This window comes from Notothenia rossii (genome assembly GCF_949606895.1).
Source record: "Notothenia rossii genome assembly, chromosome: 4".
NCBI classification, from domain to species: Eukaryota; Metazoa; Chordata; class Actinopteri; order Perciformes; family Nototheniidae; genus Notothenia; species Notothenia rossii.
This window is the reverse complement of record NC_136902.1, coordinates 417,184-441,188: the sequence shown is the minus strand read 5'-3', so window position 1 is coordinate 441,188 and position 24,005 is coordinate 417,184. Positions and strand designations below refer to the sequence as shown.

The 24,005-nt window shown below is 43.4% G+C and overlaps 1 protein-coding gene across 1 annotated transcript in view; it reads right to left on the bottom strand.

Moving 5' to 3' along the window:
* vwa5b1 (von Willebrand factor A domain containing 5B1) overlaps nucleotides 1–24,005 on the bottom strand; it is a 56,590-nt gene that overhangs the window by 8,156 nt on the left and 24,429 nt on the right. Inside the window, exons 11-21 of the mRNA XM_079677913.1 lie at nucleotides 20,688–20,802; nucleotides 19,351–19,536; nucleotides 19,069–19,216; nucleotides 17,062–17,243; nucleotides 16,026–16,218; nucleotides 12,041–12,319; nucleotides 3,604–3,741; nucleotides 3,394–3,525; nucleotides 1,971–2,042; nucleotides 1,749–1,818; nucleotides 1,524–1,647 (exon numbers count right to left, since the gene is read on the bottom strand). Coding sequence (XP_079534039.1) covers nucleotides 1,524–1,647; nucleotides 1,749–1,818; nucleotides 1,971–2,042; nucleotides 3,394–3,525; nucleotides 3,604–3,741; nucleotides 12,041–12,319; nucleotides 16,026–16,218; nucleotides 17,062–17,243; nucleotides 19,069–19,216; nucleotides 19,351–19,536; nucleotides 20,688–20,802 — 1,639 coding nt within the window. The remainder of the gene's footprint in view (nucleotides 1–1,523; nucleotides 1,648–1,748; nucleotides 1,819–1,970; nucleotides 2,043–3,393; nucleotides 3,526–3,603; nucleotides 3,742–12,040; nucleotides 12,320–16,025; nucleotides 16,219–17,061; nucleotides 17,244–19,068; nucleotides 19,217–19,350; nucleotides 19,537–20,687; nucleotides 20,803–24,005) is intronic.

The window sequence follows — 24,005 nt, the reverse complement described above, 5'->3', positions numbered from 1 at the left end:
GCTTGTTGGGGCAGTTTGTTGGGGCAGCTTGTTGGGGCAGCTTGTTGGGGCAGCTTGTTGGGGTAGTTTGTTGGGGCAGCTTGTTGGGGTAGTTTGTTGGGGCAGCTTGTTGGGGTAGTTTGTTGGGGCAGCTTGTTGGGGCAGCTTGTTGGGATAGTTTGTTGGGGCAGTTTGTTGGGGCAGCTTGTTGGGGTAGTTTGTTGGGGCAGCTTTTTGGGGCAGCTTGTTGGGGTAGTTTGTTGGGGCAGCTTGTTGGGGCAGTTTGTTGGGGCAGTGTGTTGGGGCAGTTTGTTGGGGCAGTTTGTTGGGGCAGCTTGTTGGGGCAGTTTGTTGGGGCAGTTTGTTGGGGCAGCTTGTTACAGTTTGTTGGGGCAGTTTGTTGGGGCAGCTTGTTGGGGCAGCTTGTTACAGTTTGTTGGGGCAGCTTGTTGGGGCAGTTTGTTGGGGCAGCTTGTTGGGGCAGCTTGTTGGGGCAGTTTGTTGGGGCAGCTTGTTGGGGCAGCTTGTTGGGGCAGTTTGTTGGGGCAGCTTGTTGGGGCAGCTTGTTACAGTTTGTTGGGGCAGCTTGTTGGGGCAGTTTGTTGGGGCAGTTTGTTGGGACAGCTTGTTGGGGCAGCTTGTTACAGTTTGTTGGGGCAGCTTGTTGGGGCAGCTTGTTACAGTTTGTTGGGGCGGTTTGTTGGGGCAGCTTGTTACAGTTTGTTGGGGCAGTTTGTTGGGGCAGTTTGTTGGGGCAGCTTGTTGGGGCAGCTTGTTACAGTTTGTTGGGGCAGCTTGTTACAGTTTGTTGGGGCAGTTTGTTGGGGCAGCTTGTTACAGTTTGTTGGGGCAGCTTGTTACAGTTTGTTGGGGCAGTTTGTTGGGGCAGTTTGTTGGGGCAGTTTGTTGGGGCAGCTTGTTGGGGCAGTTTGTTGGGGCAGTTTGTTGGGGCAGTTTGTTGGGGCAGCTTGTTACAGTTTGTTGGGGCAGTTTGTTGGGGCAGTTTGTTGGGGCAGTTTGTTGGGGCAGCTTGTTGGGGCAGCTTGTTACAGTTTGTTGGGGCAGCTTGTTACAGTTTGTTGGGGCAGTTTGTTGGGGCAGTTTGTTGGGGCAGTTTGTTGGGGCAGCTTGTTGGGGCAGCTTGTTACAGTTTGTTGGGGCAGTTTGTTGGGGCAGTTTGTTGGGGCAGTTTGTTGGGGCAGCTTGTTGGGGCAGTTTGTTGGGGCAGTTATATAGCAGCCCCAGTGCTCCGTGAAACCAAACCAACCTATGGGTTAGAAACCTTAAAGTAGGACCCTAGGTACGACGATGGGTATTTTCTTAGTTCTGGGGAAACTCTGTCTCTTAATGTTTATTTTATTTGTAACTGTTTTTAAATGCTTTTGTCTGAATGTCTCTCATTTCTGTAGAGCACGTTGAATTGCCTTGTGTTGAAAGGTTTATATAAATGCACGTGCCTTGCCTGAAGCGTCCACTACGCCTGTGTCTCCTAACGCTTCCTAACAACCCAGGCCTCTCTGTCTCCGGTGAGATCTGCCGCTCACCAGAGGAATGTAGTCTTTGTTCTCGTTGTCGCTCTCTCCCATCGAGTCTCCAGACTTGCTGTGCGATCGATACATGAAGCCTTTAGCCGCTCGAGTCAGGAGGCGCGTCCTGCTGAGAGCCAATCTGAGGGGGGGCGACAGCATGGAGAACACAACACGGTCACATGACTTCACGTCTGCTCCACTAAAACTCATGTCATGGGAGTACTTGAATGCATCACCCACCTGGCAGAAAAAAGGCTCTCCACTGATTTCTGTGATTGGTCGGAGGAGACGGAGGGACTCCTCGGGGACACTGAAGACACACAGAGACATTTCAATGTGGAACAATGTTAGTGTGTATCTTGCATTGTGGCACAGTCCTGCGGTCTCCCTTTGAGAGACAGATGTCCTGAGCTCCATGGAGCATAGCATAGTTCATAAAGGTTTCATAGTGTGTTTCCGTACCCTCGGTGAAGCTGCAGCGCTCCCAGCCGGCGGAGGAGGGCGTGCTGCACGGAGACGCCCCGTCCTCTCCGTCTGAAACACAGAATGAACAAGAGATAACCTCAGCTTTACCCGCTCTCCTTTCCTCTTTCTATTCCACTCAGCTTTACCCGCTCTCCTTTCCTCTTTCTATTCCACTCAACTTTACCCGCTCTCCTTTCCTCTTTCTATTCCACTCAGCTTTACCCGCTCTCCTTTCCTCTTTCTATTCCACTCAGCTTTACCCGCTCTCCTTTCCTCTTTCTATTCCACTCAGCTTTACCCGCTCTCCTTTCCTCTTTCTATTCCACACTCAACCTGAGCTTTCCATGATGATATTGAGAGTAGTGATATTGAGTAGTGATATTGAGTAGTGATATAGAGTAGTGATATTGAGTAGTGATATTGAGAGTAGTGATATTGAGTAGTGATATTGAGTAGTGATATTGAGTAGTGATATAGAGTAGTGATATTGAGTAGTGATATTGAGTAGTGATATTGAGTAGTGATATTGAGTAGTGATATAGAGTAGTGATATTGAGTAGTGATATAGAGTAGTGCTATTGAGTAGTGATATAGAGTAGTGATATTGAGTGGTGATAATTAGTAGTGATATTGAGTAGTGATTTTGAGTAGTGATATAGAGTAGTGATATTGAGTGGTGATAATTAGTAGTGATATTGAGTAGTGATTTTGAGTAGTGATATAGAGTAGTGATATTGAGTAGTGATAATGAGTAGTGATATTGAGTAGTGATATTGAGTAGTGATATTGAGAAGTGATATTGAGTAGTGATATTGAGTAGTGATATTGAGTAGTGATATAGAGTAGTGATATTGAGTAGTGATATTGAGTAGTGATATAGAGTAGTGATTTTGAGTAGTGATATTGAGTAGTGATTTTGAGTAGTGATATTGAGTAGTGATATTGAGTAGTGATATTGAGTAGTGATATTGAGTAGTGATTTTGAGTATTGATATTGAGTAGTGATTTTGAGTAGTGATATTGAGTAGTGATATTGAGTAGTGATTTTGAGTAGTGATATTGAGTAGTGATATTGAGTAGTGATTTTGAGTAGTGATATTGAGTAGTGATAATATTGCGTAACTAATCCAGCTCCTCAAATGTCTCGTATTGTCTAACTTGTGAATTTGACTGTGATTTGAATTCTAAACACGAGATGGTTTTCGTGAAGTGTTTGGGCTCCCTTCATCGCAGGAACAGTACGTCCTTCTGTTCCTGCAGCTCTCTTATTCTTCTCTCTTATTCTTCTCTCTTGTTCTTCTCTCTTATTCTTCTCTCTTATTCTTCTCTCTTATTCTTCTCTCTTATTCTTCTTGTTGGTCGGTGGATCCTGCTGCTGTTTGCCTCCTTGAATGTGATCTGAATATTGATCCGGTCGTACTGTTGATGAGGAAGTCCTCAGCGTCCTCAGAAACTCCTCCGGACTGCGAGCGTCCGAGCCCCACGGAGTACCCTCGGTTCTTCCTGCTGCCGGAGCGAGAGCTGGACCGGGACCCCCTCTGCAGACCCTCCCCTGGGAACAGGAAGGAGATCCCTTTAGTTTCAGCTGGATGTTGAAACACAGGTAACGGATGTTCAAAGTCTTCCTCACCTGCGTTTGCGTACTCGATGCAGGTGTGCAGGTACTCGTTGGTGTCCAGGTCGATGGGAACGAACGCTGTGTGTTTGCTCAGGATGTTGCAGGACTTGCTGGTGTGGATCGCAAACAGCTGGTACTTCCTGCCAGGGCCTGGGGGGTGTAGTGAGCAGAAAACACAACATTACATCACAAAAATACTGTTTTACATATCAGCATCGCTCCATGGATACATCATACACTACTGATACATTCAATATAGCTGGAAGAGTCATGTATGCGCCATCTGTTGGGGTTTACACAATGAGATACTCCTTAGTGTCTGTTAAAGATGAAGCTGAAATCAGTTAGCTTAGCCTAGCGTAGCCTAGCGTAGCCTAGTCTCGTGTATCCTAGCCTAGCCTAGGGTAGCCTAGCGTAGCCTAGTCTAGCCTATCCTAGCTTAGCGTAGCGTAGCTTAGCGTAGCCTAGTCTAGTGTATCCTAGCCTAGCCTAGGGTAGCCAAGCGTATCGTTAACTTACTCTCCAGGTTGACGTAAAAACATATCAACCTAATCGTTTCCTTTTTTTAATTTGCTGGATGGTATTTGCTTTGACCAGAGGGAGGCTAGCTGTGTCACCCTTATTTACAGTCTCGATGCTAAGCTAAGCTAATAGATCACTCCTTTGATCAGATCAAACTGAATTCCATCTCTTAGTGAGATGCAAGATCTACTTTTTAGGCAAACCAGAAAACAAATGTACCTTTGTTTTATCCGACTGTCCTAAAAGTCACTCCCATATTTAAAACTGTGTGTTTAAGGAAGTTTTCTCATGGGTCACAGGCCCAGTTTGAATCGAATGGTAATTGGAATTGAAACTAAAAGAAAAACAAAAAGGCAAAAGAAATTCAGATTACCCTTTTAGTTTACCCAAACATTATTTTTATTCATATTTATTTCCCTTAAAACGTAATTGGGAAGTCGGTTGAAAAAGTTCCAGAAAGCCGATCAGTGTAAAATGTTCCTTTTAGATTGTATTTCTCTAAAGTCTTTATCTGTCTGTCTCTCCATCTGTCTGTCTCTTTATCTGTCTGTCTCTCCATCTGTCTGTCTCTTTATCTGTCTGTCTCTCCATCTGTCTGTCTCTTTATCTGTCTGTCTCTCCATCTGTCTGTCTCTTTATCTGTCTGTCTCTTTACCTGTCTGTCTCTCCATCTGTCTGTCTCTTTATCTGGCTGTCTCTTTATCTGTCTGTCTCTTTACCTGTCTGTCTCTTTATCTGTCTGTCTCTTTATCTGTCTGTCTCTTTACCTGTCTGTCTCTCCATCTGTCTGTCTCTTTATCTGGCTGTCTCTCCATCTGTCTGTCTCTTTACCTGTCTGTCTCTTTATCTGTCTGTCTCTTTATCTGTCTGTCTCTTTACCTGTCTGTCTCTCCATCTGTCTGTCTCTTTATCTGTCTGTCTCTCCATCTGTCTGTCTCTTTATCTGTCTGTCTCTTTATCTGTCTGTCTCTTTACCTGTCTGTCTCTTTATCTGTCTGTCTCTTCATCTGTCTGTCTCTTTATCTGTCTGTCTCTCCATCTGTCTGTCTCTTTATCTGTCTGTCTCTCCATCTGTCTGTCTCTTTATCTGTCTGTCTCTCCATCTGTCTGTCTCTTTATCTGTCTGTCTCTTTATCTGTCTGTCTCTTTATCTGTCTGTCTCTTTACCTGTCTGTCTCTCCATCTGTCTGTCTCTTTATCTGTCTGTCTCTTTATCTGTCTGTCTCTTTATCTGTCTGTCTCTTTACCTGTCTGTCTCTTTATCTGTCTGTCTCTTTACCTGTCTGTCTCTCCATCTGTTTGTCTCTTTATCTGTCTGTCTCTCCATCTGTCTGTCTCTCCATCTGTCTGTCTCTTTATCTGTCTGTCTCTCCATCTGTCTGTCTCTTTATCTGTCTGTCTCTTTATCTGTCTGTCTCTTTATCTGTCTGTCTCTTTACCTGTCTGTCTCTCCATCTGTCTGTCTCTTTATCTGTCTGTCTCTTTATCTGTCTGTCTCTTTATCTGTCTGTCTCTTTATCTGTCTGTCTCTTTACCTGTCTGTCTCTCCATCTGTCTGTCTCTTTATCTGTCTGTCTCTTTATCTGTCTGTCTCTTTATCTGTCTGTCTCTTTATCTGTCTGTCTCTTTATCTGTCTGTCTCTTTACCTGTCTGTCTCTCCATCTGTCTGTCTCTTTATCTGGCTGTCTCTTTATCTGTCTGTCTCTTTACCTGTCTGTCTCTTTATCTGTCTGTCTCTTTATCTGTCTGTCTCTTTACCTGTCTGTCTCTCCATCTGTCTGTCTCTTTATCTGTCTGTCTCTCCATCTGTCTGTCTCTTTATCTGTCTGTCTCTTTATCTGTCTGTCTCTTTACCTGTCTGTCTCTTTATCTGTCTGTCTCTTCATCTGTCTGTCTCTTTATCTGTCTGTCTCTCCATCTGTCTGTCTCTTTATCTGTCTGTCTCTCCATCTGTCTGTCTCTTTATCTGTCTGTCTCTCCATCTGTCTGTCTCTCCATCTGTCTGTCTCTTTATCTGTCTGTCTCTTTATCTGTCTGTCTCTTTATCTGTCTGTCTCTTTACCTGTCTGTCTCTCCATCTGTCTGTCTCTTTATCTGGCTGTCTCTTTATCTGTCTGTCTCTTTACCTGTCTGTCTCTTTATCTGTCTGTCTCTTTATCTGTCTGTCTCTTTACCAGTCTGTCTCTCCATCTGTCTGTCTCTTTATATGTCTGTCTCTTTATCTGTCTGTCTCTTTATCTGTCTGTCTCTTTATCTGTCTGTCTCTTTACCTGTCTGTCTCTCCATCTGTCTGTCTCTTTATCTGTCTGTCTCTTTATCTGTCTGTCTCTTTATCTGTCTGTCTCTTTACCTGTCTGTCTCTCCATCTGTCTGTCTCTTTATCTGTCTGTCTCTTTATCTGTCTGTCTCTTTATCTGTCTGTCTCTTTACCTGTCTGTCTCTCCATCTGTCTGTCTCTTTATCTGTCTGTCTCTTTACCTGTCTGTCTCTTTATATGTCTGTCTCTCCATCTGTCTGTCTCTTTATCTGTCTGTCTCTTTATCTGTCTGTCTCTTTACCTGTCTGTCTCTTTATCTGTCTGTCTCTCCATCTGTCTGTCTCTCCATCTGTCTGTCTCTTTATCTGTGTGTCTCTTTATCTGTCTGTCTCTCCATCTGTCTGTCTCTCCATCTGTCTGTCTCTTTATCTGTCTGTCTCTTTATCTGTCTGTCTCCATCTGTCTGTTTCTTTATCTGTCTGTCTCTTTATCTGTCTGTCTCTCCATCTGTCTGTCTCTTTACCTGTCTGTCTCTTTATCTGTCTGTCTCTTTATCTGTCTGTCTCTTTATCTGTCTGTCTCTCCATCTGTCTGTCTCTTTATCTGTCTGTCTCTTTATCTGTCTGTCTCTTTATCTGTCTGTCTCTCCATCTGTCTGTCTCTTTATCTGTCTGTCTCTTTATCTGTCTGTCTCTCCATCTGTCTGTCTCTTTATCTGTCTGTCTCTTTATCTGTCTGTCTGCATCTGTCTGTCTCTTTATCTGTCTGTCTCTTTATCTGTCTGTCTCTCCATCTGTCTGTCTCTTTATCTGTCTGTCTCTTTATCTGTCTGTCTCTCCATCTGTCTGTCTCTTTATCTGTCTGTCTCTTTATCTGTCTGTCTCTTTACCTGTCTGTCTCTTTATCTGTCTGTCTCTTTATCTGTCTGTCTCTTTATCTGTCTGTCTCTCCATCTGTCTGTCTCTTTATCTGTCTGTCTCTTTATCTGTCTGTCTCTCCATCTGTCTGTCTCTTTATCTGTCTGTCTCTTTACCTGTCTGTCTCTTTATCTGTCTGTCTCTTTATCTGTCTGTCTCTCCATCTGTCTGTCTCTTTATCTGTCTGTCTCTTTATCTGTCTGTCTGCATCTGTCTGTCTCTTTATCTGTCTGTCTCTTTATCTGTCTGTCTCTCCATCTGTCTGTCTCTTTATCTGTCTGTCTCTTTATCTGTCTGTCTCTTTACCTGTCTGTCTCTTTATCTGTCTGTCTCTTTATCTGTCTGTCTCTTTATCTGTCTGTCTCTCCATCTGTCTGTCTCTTTATCTGTCTGTCTCTTTATCTGTCTGTCTCTCCATCTGTCTGTCTCTTTATCTGTCTGTCTCTTTACCTGTCTGTCTCTTTATCTGTCTGTCTCTTTATCTGTCCGTCTCTCCATCTGTCTGTCTCTTTATCTGTCTGTCTCTTTACCTGTCTGTCTCTTTATCTGTCCGTCTCTCCATCTGTCTGTCTCTTTATCTGTTTGTCTCTCCATCTGTCTGTCTCTTTATCTGTCTGTCTCTTTATCTGTCTGTCTCTCCATCTGTCTGTCTCTTTATCTGTCTGTCTCTTTACCTGTCTGTCTCTTTATCTGTCTGTCTCTTTATCTGTCCGTCTCTCCATCTGTCTGTCTCTTTATCTGTCTGTCTCTTTACCTGTCTGTCTCTTTATCTGTCCGTCTCTCCATCTGTCTGTCTCTTCATCTGTCTGTCTCTTTATCTGTCTGTCTCCATCTGTCTGTCTCTTTATCTGTCTGTCTCTTTATCTGTCTGTCTCTTTATCTGTCTGTGTCTTTATCTGTCTGTCTCTTTATCTGTCTGTCTCTTTATCTGTCTGTCTCTTTATCTGTCTGTCTCCATCTGTCTGTCTCTTTATCTGTCTGTCTCTTTATCTGTCTGTCTCTTTATCTGTCTGTCTCCATCTGTCTGTCTCTCCATCTGTCTGTCTCTTTATCTGTCTGTCTCTTTATCTGTCCGTCTCTTTATCTGTCTGTCTCTTTATCTGTTTGTCTCTCCATCTGTCTGTTTCTTTATCTGTCTGTCTCTTTATCTGTCTGTCTCTCCATCTGTCTGTCTCTTTATCTGTCTGTCTCTTTACCTGTCTGTCTTTTTACCTGTCTGTCTCTCCATCTGTCTGTCTCTTTATCTGTCTGTCTCTTTATCTGTCTGTCTCCATCTGTCTGTCTCTTTATCTGTCTGTCTCTTTATCTGTCTGTCTCCATCTGTCTGTCTCTTTATCTGTCTCTCTCTTTATCTGTCTGTCTCTTGATCTGTCTGTCTCTTTATCTGTCTGTCTCTTTATCTGTCTGTCTCTTTATCTGTCTGTCTCCATCTGTCTGTCTCTTTATCTGTCTGTCTCTCCATCTGTCTGTCTCTTTATCTGTCTGTCTCTTTATCTGTCTGTCTCCATCTGTCTGTCTCTTTATCTGTCTGTCTCTTTATCTGTCTGTCTCTTTATCTGTCTGTCTCTTTATCTGTCCGTCTCTTTATCTGTCTGTCTCCATCTGTCTGTCTCTACATCTGTCTGTCTCTTTACCTGTCTGTCTCTCCATCTGTCTGTTTCTTTATCTGTCTGTCTCTTTATCTGTCTGTCTCTTTATCTGTCTGTCTCTTTACCTGTCTGTCTTTTTACCTGTCTGTCTCTCCATCTGTCTGTCTCTTTATCTGTCTGTCTCTTTATCTGTCTGTCTCCATCTGTCTGTCTCTTTATCTGTCTGTCTCTTTATCTGTCTGTCTCCATCTGTCTGTCTCTTTATCTGTCTCTCTCTTTATCTGTCTGTCTCTTCATCTGTCTGTCTCTTTATCTGTCTGTCTCTTTAACTGTCTGTCTCTCCATCTGTCTGTCTCTTTATCTGTCTGTCTCTTTATCTGTCTGTCTCTTTACCTGTCTGTCTCTTTATCTGTCTGTCTCTTTATCTGTCTGTCTCTTTATCTGTCTGTCTCTCCATCTGTCTGTCTCTTTATCTGTCTGTCTCTTTATCTGTCTGTCTCTCCATCTGTCTGTCTCTTTATCTGTCTGTCTCTTTACCTGTCTGTCTCTTTATCTGTCTGTCTCTTTATCTGTCTGTCTCTCCATCTGTCTGTCTCTTTATCTGTCTGTCTCTTTATCTGTCTGTCTGCATCTGTCTGTCTCTTTATCTGTCTGTCTCTTTATCTGTCTGTCTCTCCATCTGTCTGTCTCTTTATCTGTCTGTCTCTTTATCTGTCTGTCTCTTTACCTGTCTGTCTCTTTATCTGTCTGTCTCTTTATCTGTCTGTCTCTTTATCTGTCTGTCTCTCCATCTGTCTGTCTCTTTATCTGTCTGTCTCTTTATCTGTCTGTCTCTCCATCTGTCTGTCTCTTTATCTGTCTGTCTCTTTACCTGTCTGTCTCTTTATCTGTCTGTCTCTTTATCTGTCCGTCTCTCCATCTGTCTGTCTCTTTATCTGTCTGTCTCTTTACCTGTCTGTCTCTTTATCTGTCCGTCTCTCCATCTGTCTGTCTCTTTATCTGTCTGTCTCTCCATCTGTCTGTCTCTTTATCTGTCTGTCTCTTTATCTGTCTGTCTCTCCATCTGTCTGTCTCTTTATCTGTCTGTCTCTTTACCTGTCTGTCTCTTTATCTGTCTGTCTCTTTATCTGTCCGTCTCTCCATCTGTCTGTCTCTTTATCTGTCTGTCTCTTTACCTGTCTGTCTCTTTATCTGTCCGTCTCTCCATCTGTCTGTCTCTTCATCTGTCTGTCTCTTTATCTGTCTGTCTCCATCTGTCTGTCTCTTTATCTGTCTGTCTCTCCATCTGTCTGTCTCTTTATCTGTCTGTCTCTTCATCTGTCTGTCTCTTTATCTGTCCGTCTCTTTATCTGTCTGTCTCTCCATCTGTCTGTCTCTTTATCTGTCTGTCTCTTTACCTGTCTGTCTCTTTATCTGTCCGTCTCTCCATCTGTCTGTCTCTTCATCTGTCTGTCTCTTTATCTGTCTGTCTCCATCTGTCTGTCTCTTTATCTGTCTGTCTCTCCATCTGTCTGTCTCTTTATCTGTCTGTCTCTTCATCTGTCTGTCTCTTTATCTGTCCGTCTCTTTATCTGTCTGTCTCTTTATCTGTCTGTCTCTTTACCTGTCTGTCTCTTTATCTGTCTGTCTCTTTACCTGTCTGTCTCTTTATCTGTCTGTCTCTTCATCTGTCTGTCTCTTTATCTGTCTGTCTCTTTATCTGTCTGTCTCTTTATCTGTCTGTGTCTTTATCTGTCTGTCTCTTTATCTGTCTGTCTCTTTATCTGTCTGTCTCTTTATCTGTCTGTCTCCATCTGTCTGTCTCTTTATCTGTCTGTCTCTTTATCTGTCTGTCTCTTTATCTGTCTGTCTCCATCTGTCTGTCTCTCCATCTGTCTGTCTCTTTATCTGTCTGTCTCTTTATCTGTCCGTCTCTTTATCTGTCTGTCTCTTTATCTGTTTGTCTCTCCATCTGTCTGTTTCTTTATCTGTCTGTCTCTTTATCTGTCTGTCTCTCCATCTGTCTGTCTCTTTATCTGTCTGTCTCTTTACCTGTCTGTCTTTTTACCTGTCTGTCTCTCCATCTGTCTGTCTCTTTATCTGTCTGTCTCTTTATCTGTCTGTCTCCATCTGTCTGTCTCTTTATCTGTCTGTCTCTTTATCTGTCTGTCTCCATCTGTCTGTCTCTTTATCTGTCTCTCTCTTTATCTGTCTGTCTCTTCATCTGTCTGTCTCTTTATCTGTCTGTCTCTTTATCTGTCTGTCTCCATCTGTCTGTCTCTTTATCTGTCTGTCTCTCCATCTGTCTGTCTCTTTATCTGTCTGTCTCTTTATCTGTCTGTCTCCATCTGTCTGTCTCTTTATCTGTCTGTCTCTTTATCTGTCTGTCTCTTTATCTGTCTGTCTCTTTATCTGTCCGTCTCTTTATCTGTCTGTCTCCATCTGTCTGTCTCTACATCTGTCTGCCTCTTTATCTGTCTGTCTCTTTATCTGTCTGTCTTTTTATCTGTCTGTCTCTCCATCTGTCTGTCTCCATCTGTCTGTCTCTACATCTGTCTGTCTCTTTACCTGTCTGTCTCTCCATCTGTCTGTCTCTTTATCTGTCTGTCTCTTTATCTGTCTGTCTCCATCTGTCTGTCTCTTTATCTGTCTGTCTCTTTATCTGTCTGTCTCTTTATCTGTCTGTCTCTTTATCTGTCTGTCTCCATCTGTCTGTCTCTTTATCTGTCTGTCTCTCCATCTGTCTGTCTCTTTATCTGTCTGTCTCTTTATCTGTCTGTCTCTTTATCTGTCTGTCTCTTTATCTGTCTGTCTCTTTATCTGTCTGTCTCCATCTGTCTGTCTCTTTATCTGTCTCTCTCTTTATCTGTCTGTCTCTTCATCTGTCTGTCTCTTTATCTGTCCGTCTCTTTATCTGTCTGTCTCTTTATCTGTCCGTCTCTTTATCTGTCTGTCTCTTTATCTGTCTGTCTCTTTACCTGTCTGTCTCTTTATCTGTCTGTCTCTTTACCTGTCTGTCTCTTTATCTGTCTGTCTCTTCATCTGTCTGTCTCTTTATCTGTCTGTCTCTTCATCTGTCTGTCTCTTCATCTGTCCGTCTCTTTATCTGTCCCAGTCTAAATGTCCCTGCTGTGGGACAGACGGAGTATTTGTTGTTAATAATAAACGGTAACCCGGTGCTCACCGTGCTCGATCTCGCTCTCGGCGTCGGCCATGTTCTCGAAGTCTCTGATGATGGATCTGCCGGCCAGGTGGTGGAAGGTTTCGTTCCAGAGTTCCTCGTGAACCTTCTCTTCTCGCTCGCGCCCGCTGAGGAACGGCTCAATGTCGAACACGACCTCCCAGCTGGCCGGGCGTCCGCTCAGCAGGCCGGACACCACGGCTTTGCAGTCAGCTGACCCCAGGTCTGAGGCCTGGACCTCCTGGGGGGTTTCTGCCTGGACCAGCTGATGGCAGTACCCGTCTGGAACAACACAACGCCTTCATATACTCCAGCTTGCACAGACTCAATATATATATGTATATTTATACACATTCAAACATGTTTATTTTACTCAAACCGATATATTCCTGCACTTTGCAACGGGGACATTTCCGGGGACAGATTGAGCCGGGGATCGTGCACCAAAGCGTGGCAGGCACACGGTGTGATCCCTCAGTGTGTGTGATGTGAAGGACGCAGTGACAGAGAGGTTTTACCGCAGCCTCAGCAGAAAGTGATCACAAATGTCTCTTGATAGAATGGGGGCCGAGGACAGCGCTGACGAGGTGTGTTTCCCGCAGCGAGACGCTACAATACTCATTGTGGGTTTATCATGTTGATTCGGCCACAAAAAAAACTCTCGCTCTCTCCAGAGGGGCAGGTCAGCCAAAAAGGGCAAACGGGCCGTTGCCTGGGCAACATTTGCACGTACCTGTGCACGCCCCTGATCCTGATGTTGAAGCTAAAAAACATGTGGCATGTAGTCAGTGTTGAACGAGTCTCTAAAGCTCTCTGCTGGAAGGGATCTCCAATAATAAATATAATCGAAAAAAGTGTCGGATTCTCTGTTCCTGATTTATTTAGAAACCCATTTCCTGCTCCGGAGTCACCTCTGTGCTCATCATGGATCTTAGATGAATGTCATTTAAATCTATTCTTCAAATATTAAATCAGATTGAATCAAGGATTTGTGTTCCTCCAGTCTCCCTTCATGCTGCATCTACACGGGCCAATAAAAGCACCTCGGTTTGGGAACCTGGCAACACGTCCAGAGCTCAGAGAGAGAGATCAGTGCAGTCTAGACTGATCTGGAGATGAGGCATGAAGCTCAGTAACTGCTTCATCATGTTGGTTTACTCCGTACAGAAGCTCAATAAAGAGTGGTGTGGTGTATCAAAGTACTCCTTTAGAGCGGGGGGGGGGGAACCTTTTTCCTCTCAAGGGCCATTTTAATTTTTCAACATCCTCCGAGGGCCGTACAAATTATTGACCTCTGCTTAAAAATACAAAAATCACAGCCCATTCATTTCACCTTTCTTTCATGCTGTGCAAAGAAACAGCAACCTCTGAATCCAGAGATCTCACCATGACTCACGCATGCATGCACGTGCACGGTGTGGCATGACCACCACAACAGAAAGATATGGACACAAGATGTGTGCATATAGTTTCATATCCATGTGAACATGATTTAAGTGGGGGGGACCTAACCTCCTCTAGGGGGGTCCGGAGGCATGCTCCCCTGGGAAGATTTGTTTTTTAATGTTGAAGTCAAAAGCATCAATCTGGTGCACTTTGAGAGCAACATTAAGAGATCTATGGATACATCTCTCAACATCCATATGAAACACAACTTGAAACAGATTTTATTTTTCTTTATGGATATTTTACAAATCACTCTTTCAAACTGTATTCTTGTTTATTAATAACAACTTTGTTTTACTGTCATACAGTATTTTATACCTGTTTACTTTATTCTCTTATTTTTCTATAACTATAATGATCATATAAAGATGTGCCTTCACCTCACTGGCTGTAGAAAAAGCTTCTTATATTCGTTAGCATAGCTAGCTAACCAGATGCTAATAACAACTAAGTTATTGACTGTATGATCAGTAGGCTACGACAGATGAACAGATCGCCACTGGGCTTACAGACTACGGCTCCTTAGCGACGTTCTGGTGCTCTCCGTCAAAACTACACCCCTGTCAGACGAGACATATACCACGTGATAACAGTTAGGCTCGTGTCGTGTTCAAGGACTCTGACCTTGGCCAGGAAAAACAGGCACTCGCTTGTTTAATTTTTTTGCGATCTAGATTTATTTTATTTTTTTGCTTTTTCGTGTGTTCACAAGTTACCTCGAGGGCCGTACCAAATGGTCTCGCGGGCCGTATGCGGCCCGGGGGCCGGAGGTTCCCCACCCCTGCTAGGGACAATCATGATATTTATAAGAGAGTGATTCTTAAAGCACGTCCGAGACCCCAGAGATGCAGATCAATGAATGCACTTCTGGAAATGAGGCATTGATTATTATTATATCAATAACTGGAAAATCATGTTTGATTACTCCGTACAAAAAGCTCAATAAAGAGTGGTGACAAAGAAATACAAAGTACACCCAAAATATCAAAGTACTCCTGTAAAGGGACATGATATTTATTTGTGAGTAATTCTTAAAGGTCTCCTATTATAATATTTGTACGCATATATTATAGATCTCAGATATATAAAAACATGCCTCTGAAGTAGCCTCGTCCCCCTCTCTTCCAGCTGTTACTAAGGACATGTCTCTGAAGTGTCCTGCTCCAAACTAGTGTTCATTTCGTTGACTAAAACTATGACGAAAAATGCAATAATAACAATAACTGTAACGAAATCAACATGCAATATCGTTGACGAACAGTGACGAGACGAAAATGTAGTGTACTAAATAAAAAGGGGCGGGGGCGGGATCAACTCCTGAACAACAACACAAAGCCGGCGTTTTATCCAGTTTGTACACAACGATGGAGAAACTTAGCAAGCAGCAGTGGTACACTGAAGAGACCAGCTACCTACTGGGAATCTGGTCTTCTGAAGAGGTACAGAGAAAGCTGGTGCACAATCGGCCATTGTTGTTGTTGTCTGTGTCAGCTGTGAGGGGTTTCCGCGCGGTTTGGCTTTATGAAGCAGGCACGCAAACGGTTACGTCATGTTGCAAACGATGACGCAGCACCAGTCGGACTCTGGGCGGTGTGAAAAGAGCCAGAGCTAAACCGAAGAACCGGTTCTGAACCTGAAAAGCTCTAGCACGCAGCTTGAACCGGAGTTGCATTGGTGTGAATGAGGTAATAGTCAGTTTTTCTCCCAGCAGTTCCATTTCCGGTGCTGCGGCTGGGCAGCAGCTGTGTGTCTGTGCTGCGCGCGGCGGTACATTTGAATTACACCGGGCAGCGGCACACTGTGAACTGTCAGGAAGACTTGGGTCTAACTCATGGTCTAACTCATGGTCTAACTAACCTTATTTAACAGAAAATAAAATGTCAACAACAGGGCTTAGGACAAGTGGTCGCGTTAACAGAATACCCCCCCCCCCCCCCCACTGGTTTTGGCTAGTTTGACTGAAATGTTCTGTATAATCTGATGACTAAAAAAGACTCAACAGTTTTCATTGACAAGAAGTAAACTAAAATAATTCTTTGACTAAAATAAGACTAGGCTCAGACTTTTAGTCGACTAAAACTTGACTAAATAAAAACAGGATGAAGGTGACTAAATATGACTAAAACTAAAAAGGACTAACACAGGACTAAGACTAAGACTAAAACTAAATAAAAAAAATAGCTGACGAAATGAACACTACTCCAAACAGATCCTTGTAGCCTCATCCCCCTCTCTTCCAGCTGTTCTCTCTCACGGGTCTATCACAAGGTGAGTTCCTTTTATATCCGTATAAAAGCCATCAGGAAGTGCATTTAGCATAATAGGAGACCTTTACCTGTGTCCCGCAGAGCCCTTTGTACGGAGTAAACAAACATGATTTGCCAGTTATTGATATAATAACTGTCAAATCAATGCCTCATTTCCAGAAGTGCATTCATTGATCTGCATCTCGGACGTGCTTTAAGAGAGGTGTGAAATATCCTGTAAGGGACATGATATGTATTAGTGAGTGATTCTTAGAGCCGTTCTGATTGGTTCTGACCTGAGTCTCCCAGGCTGCCCACTGACGGGCTGTCGGAGGACGATCTGGACCCGTCGCCCCCCGCTGGGTTTGGGGCTGCACGCGGGGGCTTCTGATTGGTCGGTTGAGGCTCTGGGTCGGGGAGGGGGCGCTGGCTGACGGCAGGGTACACCTCCCTGCACGAAGACGCTGAACACAGGCTCGCCAGCTGAGGCTGGAACACAACAGAAAGTTTAAAGGCAAGGTGAGTTTATTCACTCTTTAGTGTCCCCTGGTCTCCAGCTGTGTGCGTCACTCTTTAGTGTCCCCTGGTCTCCAGCTGTGTGCGTCACTCTTTAGTGTCCCCTACTCTCCCAGCTGTGTGTGTCACTCTTTAGTGTCCCCTGCTCTCCCCGCTGTGTGCGTCACTCTTTAGTGTCCCCTGGTCTCCCAGCTGTGTGCGTCACTCTTTAGTGTCCCCTGGTCTTTTAGTAAACGCTGTGCATGTTTCCTCAAGTTGCTGAATGTTTTTCTAAAGATTTTCCAAAAATGTAGAAATGTTGAGTTTTTTTAGAAAAAGTAAACATTTCAAAACATTTCAAAAAGTTAGAATATATTATCTGGTTTATTTGGAAGAAGTTTGAATTTAGAATTGTTTTTGAAAAATAAAGATATTTGAAAAAAAGTAAGGATTTTTTGTTTTTCAGAAAAAAGAGTTTTTCTATCTGCATCCTTTCTGAAGCACGTTCCTCCTGATGCAAGAGTTAAAGGCGTGTTGTGTTTGCAGGCTGTGGGCCTCCGTAAGCCACAGCTCTAGGTGTAACGCTTAATATACTTGTCTTTCATCCTTTCTTTCTAACTAATGCTGTTGATGTATTGTGATTTTAAAAAGGTGCTTATTGTCCTCTGGACATGAGCTATGTTGGCTAAAGCTGACCCATTTCCTGTTTTGTGTGAAAGTCGATCCGTGGGGACCGTCCCCGACAATACACACACACAAACTAAACTTAACATGAAGCCCCACTTTCTAAAGCTGTGGTTTTATAAGAGTGTCATTGGAGATATGTATAGTTCTGACCTGGTAGTCCCTCCTCCACTGGGCCTCGCTCTGGCCCACCAGCTCCTGGACCTTGGCCCTCCTCAGGGGGTTCTTGGGGGCCACGGAGCAGGGGTCGCTGGGGGTGAAGGCCCTGTCGATGGGGTGGTGGTCTGTGATCTGGGTGGTGCTGTACGCTCTTCTCCTGGGAGACGTCTCACAGCCTGATGAGAGACAAGTTCACACAGCTCACAATAATCTGTCTCTCACAAACAAGTTTCATTTGATTTGTGAACAAGAGATAACAATAGATACAGTTCAGATGGACTTCACTAAAGCCTTCAAAAGATAAGACTGTGTATTCAATGATAGTCCTGCAGACCCCTCTGATGTTTGTTCAAATCATTGTAACCTGAATATAAAAGTGAACATTTGAAGAGTCGACTGTTTTCTGGTGAATTTTCTGGTTTTGAACACTAGAACCGCCAGAGATTTTTTTATACCTAAAACCGCCACCGGGGTCAAATTGACCCAGTATCAGAATGCATTGATTTTCAAGGTAAAAGTATTGCTTTAAAATGAAAAATGGTCCTGTGGTATTGGTATTTTGTTAAATTGTTTCGTTTATTAACGCTACAACATAGCCTTTCGTGAGGGTGGAGCAGCAGCCCGAGCAGTCTCTCTCTTTCTCTCTCTCTCTCTCTCTCTCTCTCTCTCTCTCTCTCTAAGGAACCCCAGTAGAAAAAAAGGCGTTGCTATAGCAACACGTCATGTTTGTTTACACGCGAAATCAATAGCGCGAAAAGGGGTGGGGTCAATATGACCCGCTGGGCGGAAATAGGTATAAATTGCAATTTTTTGGGCGATTTCTTCAATCTGACTTCATATTGACCATTTTTAACAACATAGGGTGCTACATAACACACTTTCAGGAAAAGTCACGGACTGGGAGACTTTCATATTTTATTGAAAAAAAGTTACATACAATAAAAGAAAGCTCTGGGTCAAATTGACCCGATTGGCGGTTCTAGTGTTTTAAACGCTTGCATTTCTGTACAGCAATAATTTGGTTACATTGACCAGTAAATCCCAAATAATCTCATTTAAACTGCTTTGAATTTTGAATGCACGCAGAGAGCAGATGTTCGTTATCTAAACTGTACGGGTTTTATTACCTGGCCCTACAGCTCAAAGTGGATGGACAATGTTTCTCTGATGTTGAATTGTTCATCAGGATCAGAATCGTTTATTGCCTAGTTTAAATGATGTATACAGAGACACAGAAAGGAGCAACAACTAGTACTTTTAAAAACCTATTTAAAATAATATATTTTAAAGATTATTGTCACTAATTAAAAATAATGACACTATTTACACACAATATAAATATGTAAGAAAAATAAAATATTAAATGATGTCAGCCATATTATTAGGCGGAGCCGTGACGTCATCTTCAATGTGAACCACAAAACCAACACCAGCCGTTAGCTGTTAGCACTATCTGTTCAGAAACTAGACAAAAGTTAAACAAGTACAAACCACAGACTGTCTGTGTCAGGGCGAGTACAGTCGCTGGTTTATTTCTGTCTGTATAGTATGTATGGACGGTCGGAGCATATACTGCGTTAGCTTAGCCGATCTCCATTCAGACAACACACATTTTAAAAGGTTTTTCGCCTGCCGTCTGTCTGCAGACTGGTCAAAGCATTAATTGATGGTTTTTACTAACCGGTATCAGTATGTTGTTACTTCGGCATCATTTTGAAACGTGGATTACAATTAAATCACGGTCAAATATGTTCATCTTGTTGTAGTTGCCAGCGATTGTCTTTAGCATACTCAGCCCGGTTGTTGACCCGGAAAGAATCTCGATTTTGGAGAGCCAGAAAAACTGTGAAAAAGTACCCGTTAGCCGGATCTACGCCGAGTGGAAACGCAACCAAAAACAGGCCGGGCACGGCTCGCTAAAACCGCGCTCCACGCTGTAGTGGAAATGCGCCATAACTGTTGTTATAAAGTATCTGTCAGTACTCCTGGATGCCTCCTCACCTCCAGGGTCCTGCTCTGGGGGGGTCAGGGGGTCCCTGAAGGACTCGCTCTCCCCTCCAGTCCTCAGAGGATCCTCCTCCTGTGAGTGGAAAAACACAGAGCTGCCCGACTCCACGGAGCGCATCATGGAGTATCTCCTCCTCTTATCCTGGACAGACGTTACAGACACAAGATTTAAAAGATTCTTCACTCCTAAGGAAAATCTCCCAAAGACAATCTCTCTCTACGGAGGCGAAACACATGAGACTCTATAGAAGTCTATGGGAAAGTGTTCCTACTCACAGATTTGGGGTTGCTGTGGTATCTGGTGGCGTCACAGACCACGCTGTACCCGATCAGACTGTCTCCAGGAAACAGGAAGTTGTTCCCCACCGGCGACAGCAGAACCTCTTTAGTCTCCGGAAACAGCCACTCGATGGAGATATCAGTGAGGACCGGACACATGGTCTTCTTCAGGGACTTTATCATCTGTGGACAGAGATGGGAAGGAACTAAGTGCATTTACTCAAGTACAATTTGGAGCTACTTGTACTTTACTTGAGTATTTCCATTTTATGCTACTGTGTACTTCTACTCCTCTACAGTTCAGAGGTACATGGTGTACTTATACTCCTCTACAGTTCAGAGGTACATGGTGTACTTCTACTCCTCTACAGTTCAGAGGTACATGGTGTACTTCTACTCCACTACAGTTCAGAGGTACATGGTGTACTCCTCTACAGTTCAGAGGTACATGGTGTACTTCTACTACAGTTCAGAGGTACATGGCGTACTTCTACTACAGTTCAGAGGTACATGGTGTACTTCTACTGCACTACAGTTCAGAGGTACATGGTGTACTTCTACTCAACTACAGTTCAGAGGTACATGGTGTACTTCTACTCCACTACAGTTCAGAGGTACATGGTGTACTTCTACTCCTCTACAGTTCAGAGGTACATGGTGTACTTCTACTCCACTACAGTTCAGAGGTACATGGTGTACTTCTACTGCACTACAGTTCAGAGGTACATGGTGTACTTCTACTCTCTACAGTTCAGAGGTACATGGTGTACTTCTACTCTCTACAGTTCAGAGGTACATGGTGTACTTCTACTCCTTTACAGTTCAGAGGTACATGGTGTACTTCTCCTCCACTACACTTCAGAGGTACATGGTGTACTTCTACTCTCTACAGTTCAGAGGTACATGGTGTACTTCTACTCTCTACAGTTCAGAGGTACATGGTGTACTTCTACTCCTCTACAGTTCAGAGGTACATGGTGTACTTCTACTCCTCTACAGTTCAGAGGTACATGGTGTACTTTTCCTCCACAACATGTATTTAATCCCTTTAGTTACTTTACAGATGTGGATGAATGATGTGAAATCTAATCAAGTGTTGAATCAGACTTTAGTTCCACCTGGAGTAAATCCACAAGCTACCCCGCAGTATACAAAGTCATACTCTGGTACTTCTACTTTTACTCAAGTACACGATCTGAATACTTCTACTTTTACTCAAGTACACGATCTGAGTACTTCTACTTTTACTGAAGTACAAGATCTGAGTACTTCTACTTTTACTCAAGTACATGATCTGAGTACTTCTACTTTTACTCAAGTACCAGATCTGATACCTTGGGCTGCAGCCTCTCTCCCTCAGACAGGAACTCTGCGGTTCCTCTGGACACGGAGGCCAGGCCGAGAACCAGCCGCCTGCAGGCCGTCTGCCCGAGGCCGAACGTGAAGCACCTGCAGAGAGACAGCATTAATCAAAGGAAGTTGTTGATGATGCCATCTTAGCGTGGGAATACCTTGAACATAGTTGACCACATGACGACGGAATAAATACAAACACACACACTGTCGGCGTTGCTTCAACCGGAAGTGACACGTTTTATTGTGCATGTCCATTTTATCACGGCAATACAGGAAGTGACTTTTAGTATTAGGGTATAAAATAAACAGATTCATATCTTATAATTCAACACCCCCACTTACTCTTATACTGCACAAATTCTCAACATAAATTCAATGTAAACACCTTGTACACATGCACAATAACACAGTGTTTTTAAACTTCTGGAGTTATTTACATTCCAAACAAATACTTTACATATTTCTCACTTTTTACCTTTATTGCAGGTTTTAGTGAAAATAGACATTTTAGTGAAAATATCAGTAGGGCAATAGTCAATGGGTATCATCTTTATAAAAGGTATTCTGCTTTAATAGCAATTTTTATTTGTCTTCTATGCATATATTTAAATGTATGTTCCTGTAGAGCAGTGGTTTTCAACCTTTTTACCTCAGGGCCCACTTAAGAATCTAAAATGTTCGCGGCCCACATTCAACTATAAGCAATACAGAGGCTAAATAAAGTTCTGATTGGTCGATTCAGAACATGTGACACGTTGTTAATCCAGTAGAACAGACCGTTGCTAAGGACTGTAATGACCGCTGTCAAGGACTGTAATGACCGTTGCTAAGGACTGAAATGACGTTGCTAAGGACTGTAATGACCGCTGTCAAGGACTGTATTGACCGTTGTCAAGGACTGTAATGACCGCTGTCAAGGACTGTAATGACCGTTGTCAAGGACTGTAATGACCGTTGCTAAGGACTGTAATGGCCGCTGTCAAGGACTGTAATGACCGTTGTCAAGGACTGTAATGACCGTTGCTAAGGATTGTAATGACCATTGCTAAGGACTGTAATGACCGTGGCTAAGGACTGTAATGACCGATGTCAAGGACTGTAATGACCGTTGCTAAGGACTGTAATGACCGCTGTCAAGAACTGTGATGACCGTTGCTAAGGACTGTAATGACCATTGCTAAGGACTGTAATGACCGTTGCTAAGGACTGTAATGACCGATGTCAAGGACTGTAATGACCGTTGCTAAGGACTGTAATGACCGCTGTCAAGGACTGTAATGACCGTTGTCAAGGACTGTAATGACCGTTGCTAAGGACTGTAATGACCGATGTCAAGGACTGTAATGGCCGTTGCTAAGGACTGTAATGACCGTTGCTAAGGACTGTAATGACCATTGCTAAGGACTGTAATGACCGTTGCTAAGGACTGTAATGACCGTTGTCAAGGACTGTAATGACCGTTGCTAAGGACTGTAATGACCGATGTCAAGGACTGTAATGGCCGTTGCTAAGGACTGTAATGACCGTTGCTAAGGACTGTAATGACCGTTGCTAAGGACTGTAATGACCGTTGCTAAGGACTGTAATGACCGTTGCCAAGGACTGTAATGACCATTGCTAAGGACTGTAATGACCGTTGCTAAGGACTTCGATGATGTTGCTAAGGAGGATCAAGAAAGAGAAAGGAAAGGAGGTTCAAATAAAAACAAATCGTAATAATGAAATGTTTCCACACAAATCATAATGTTTTGCTAATTATTTGGCGGCCCACTTGCAATGCCCACAGGTTGGGAACCGCTGCTTTCTTTTAAATGTCTCTTTATATTTTACTGCTCCTAATCTTCTGAACTATTTTTTCTTTGTATGATTTTGAAGCAATTATATATTCATCTTTTTATTTGGATTGAATTTGGAGAATGTTATCAGTACCTCTTAAGATGTGATCATTGTTTTTAATGTTATTTATTGACTAATCCTGCTAGTGATTAAAGGTCTTTCAAAGACTTATATTTGTGTCTGATGATATTTATTAGTCTGTGTTTCTGCTCGTTAAAACACTTTGTGCTGCAGGTTTGTATGAAAGGTTAGATAATACTTCATTAATCACAAATTTGGAAATGTTGTTGTTTCAGCAGCATGTCAAACAAGTATTGGACAAGGTGCTTTATAAAGTGAAGATGAGTTTCTGAATGCTGGTTGGATGCACTGAAACTATTTCCATGCATACATTTGGTTTCCTGATCACACGTCTATACGGTTTATAGACGTGTTTGCGCTCAGAGACAATGCAGAGTAAAGAGTACATTAATGAATGTCTTGTAATATAACCAGATGCCATTGGTATATCAATACCAATATCTGTGGAGCACGTTTGTTTCCACAGATAACATCTAAAAGCTTTATTTCTTCTCCTCCTCCTCTGAGCTCCCAGAATGCCTTGCAGCGTCGCTCTAATGTCCGCGGGTTAAAGGGAAATGCCGCCTTGCATAATAAATAATAATCCCTCACGTAATGACTCAGGAAGTGAGCTCTGAGTCCCTAATGCAATCATCCATCAGAAAGAGGGGGGGTCGATTACCTCCAGAGGCCGAGCTGCAGAATCAAATCATTTCTCCTTGTGTTTCTACTCCTTTGCTCTGAAAGCTTCCGGATGAATGCTCTGATCCTCCTGATCCTTCAGAGCTCTGCATCTCATTAAACAGATCTGATCTGAGATCTGCAGGATCAGCTGTTCACGTTCAAAGGTTTCACAGAGAGGCTCTCTGTCCGTCTCCTGACCCTGATGCGCCCCTCACTCTGGGACAGGGTCTGGACTCATTGATCTGGTTTTAATAACTTGGGCAATTTTAACCTTTAGCAGTTTCAGCAAATAAAACAGTTTTTCCTATCACATATTAATCACTGCAGTAATTATAGGCTCTCTCTGATTGGCTTAGGTTAAATCCAGGTGTTTTTTTCTTCTTTTGGACGGGCAGTCTATCGCTGCATAACGGACGGTGGTGGCGAAGTCCATAGGGACTTGGCTTGGCAACTGGAAGGTCACCAGTTCAAGTCCCGGAAAGACCAAGTGCTACCGAGGTGTCCCTGAGCAAGGCAGCGTTCCCTAGCTCCCTGGGCGCCGTACATAATGGCAGCCCACTGGCTCAAGGGACTTGGTCTGGGAGCTGTAGGGTCGCTGGTTCAAGCCCCCGAACAGACCTAAATATGGAGTGTGGACTGCTACTTGGAGAGGTCCCAGTTCACCTCCTGCCCTGCCGTGGTGCCCTTGAGCAAGGCAATAGGTGAGCTTTAAGGGA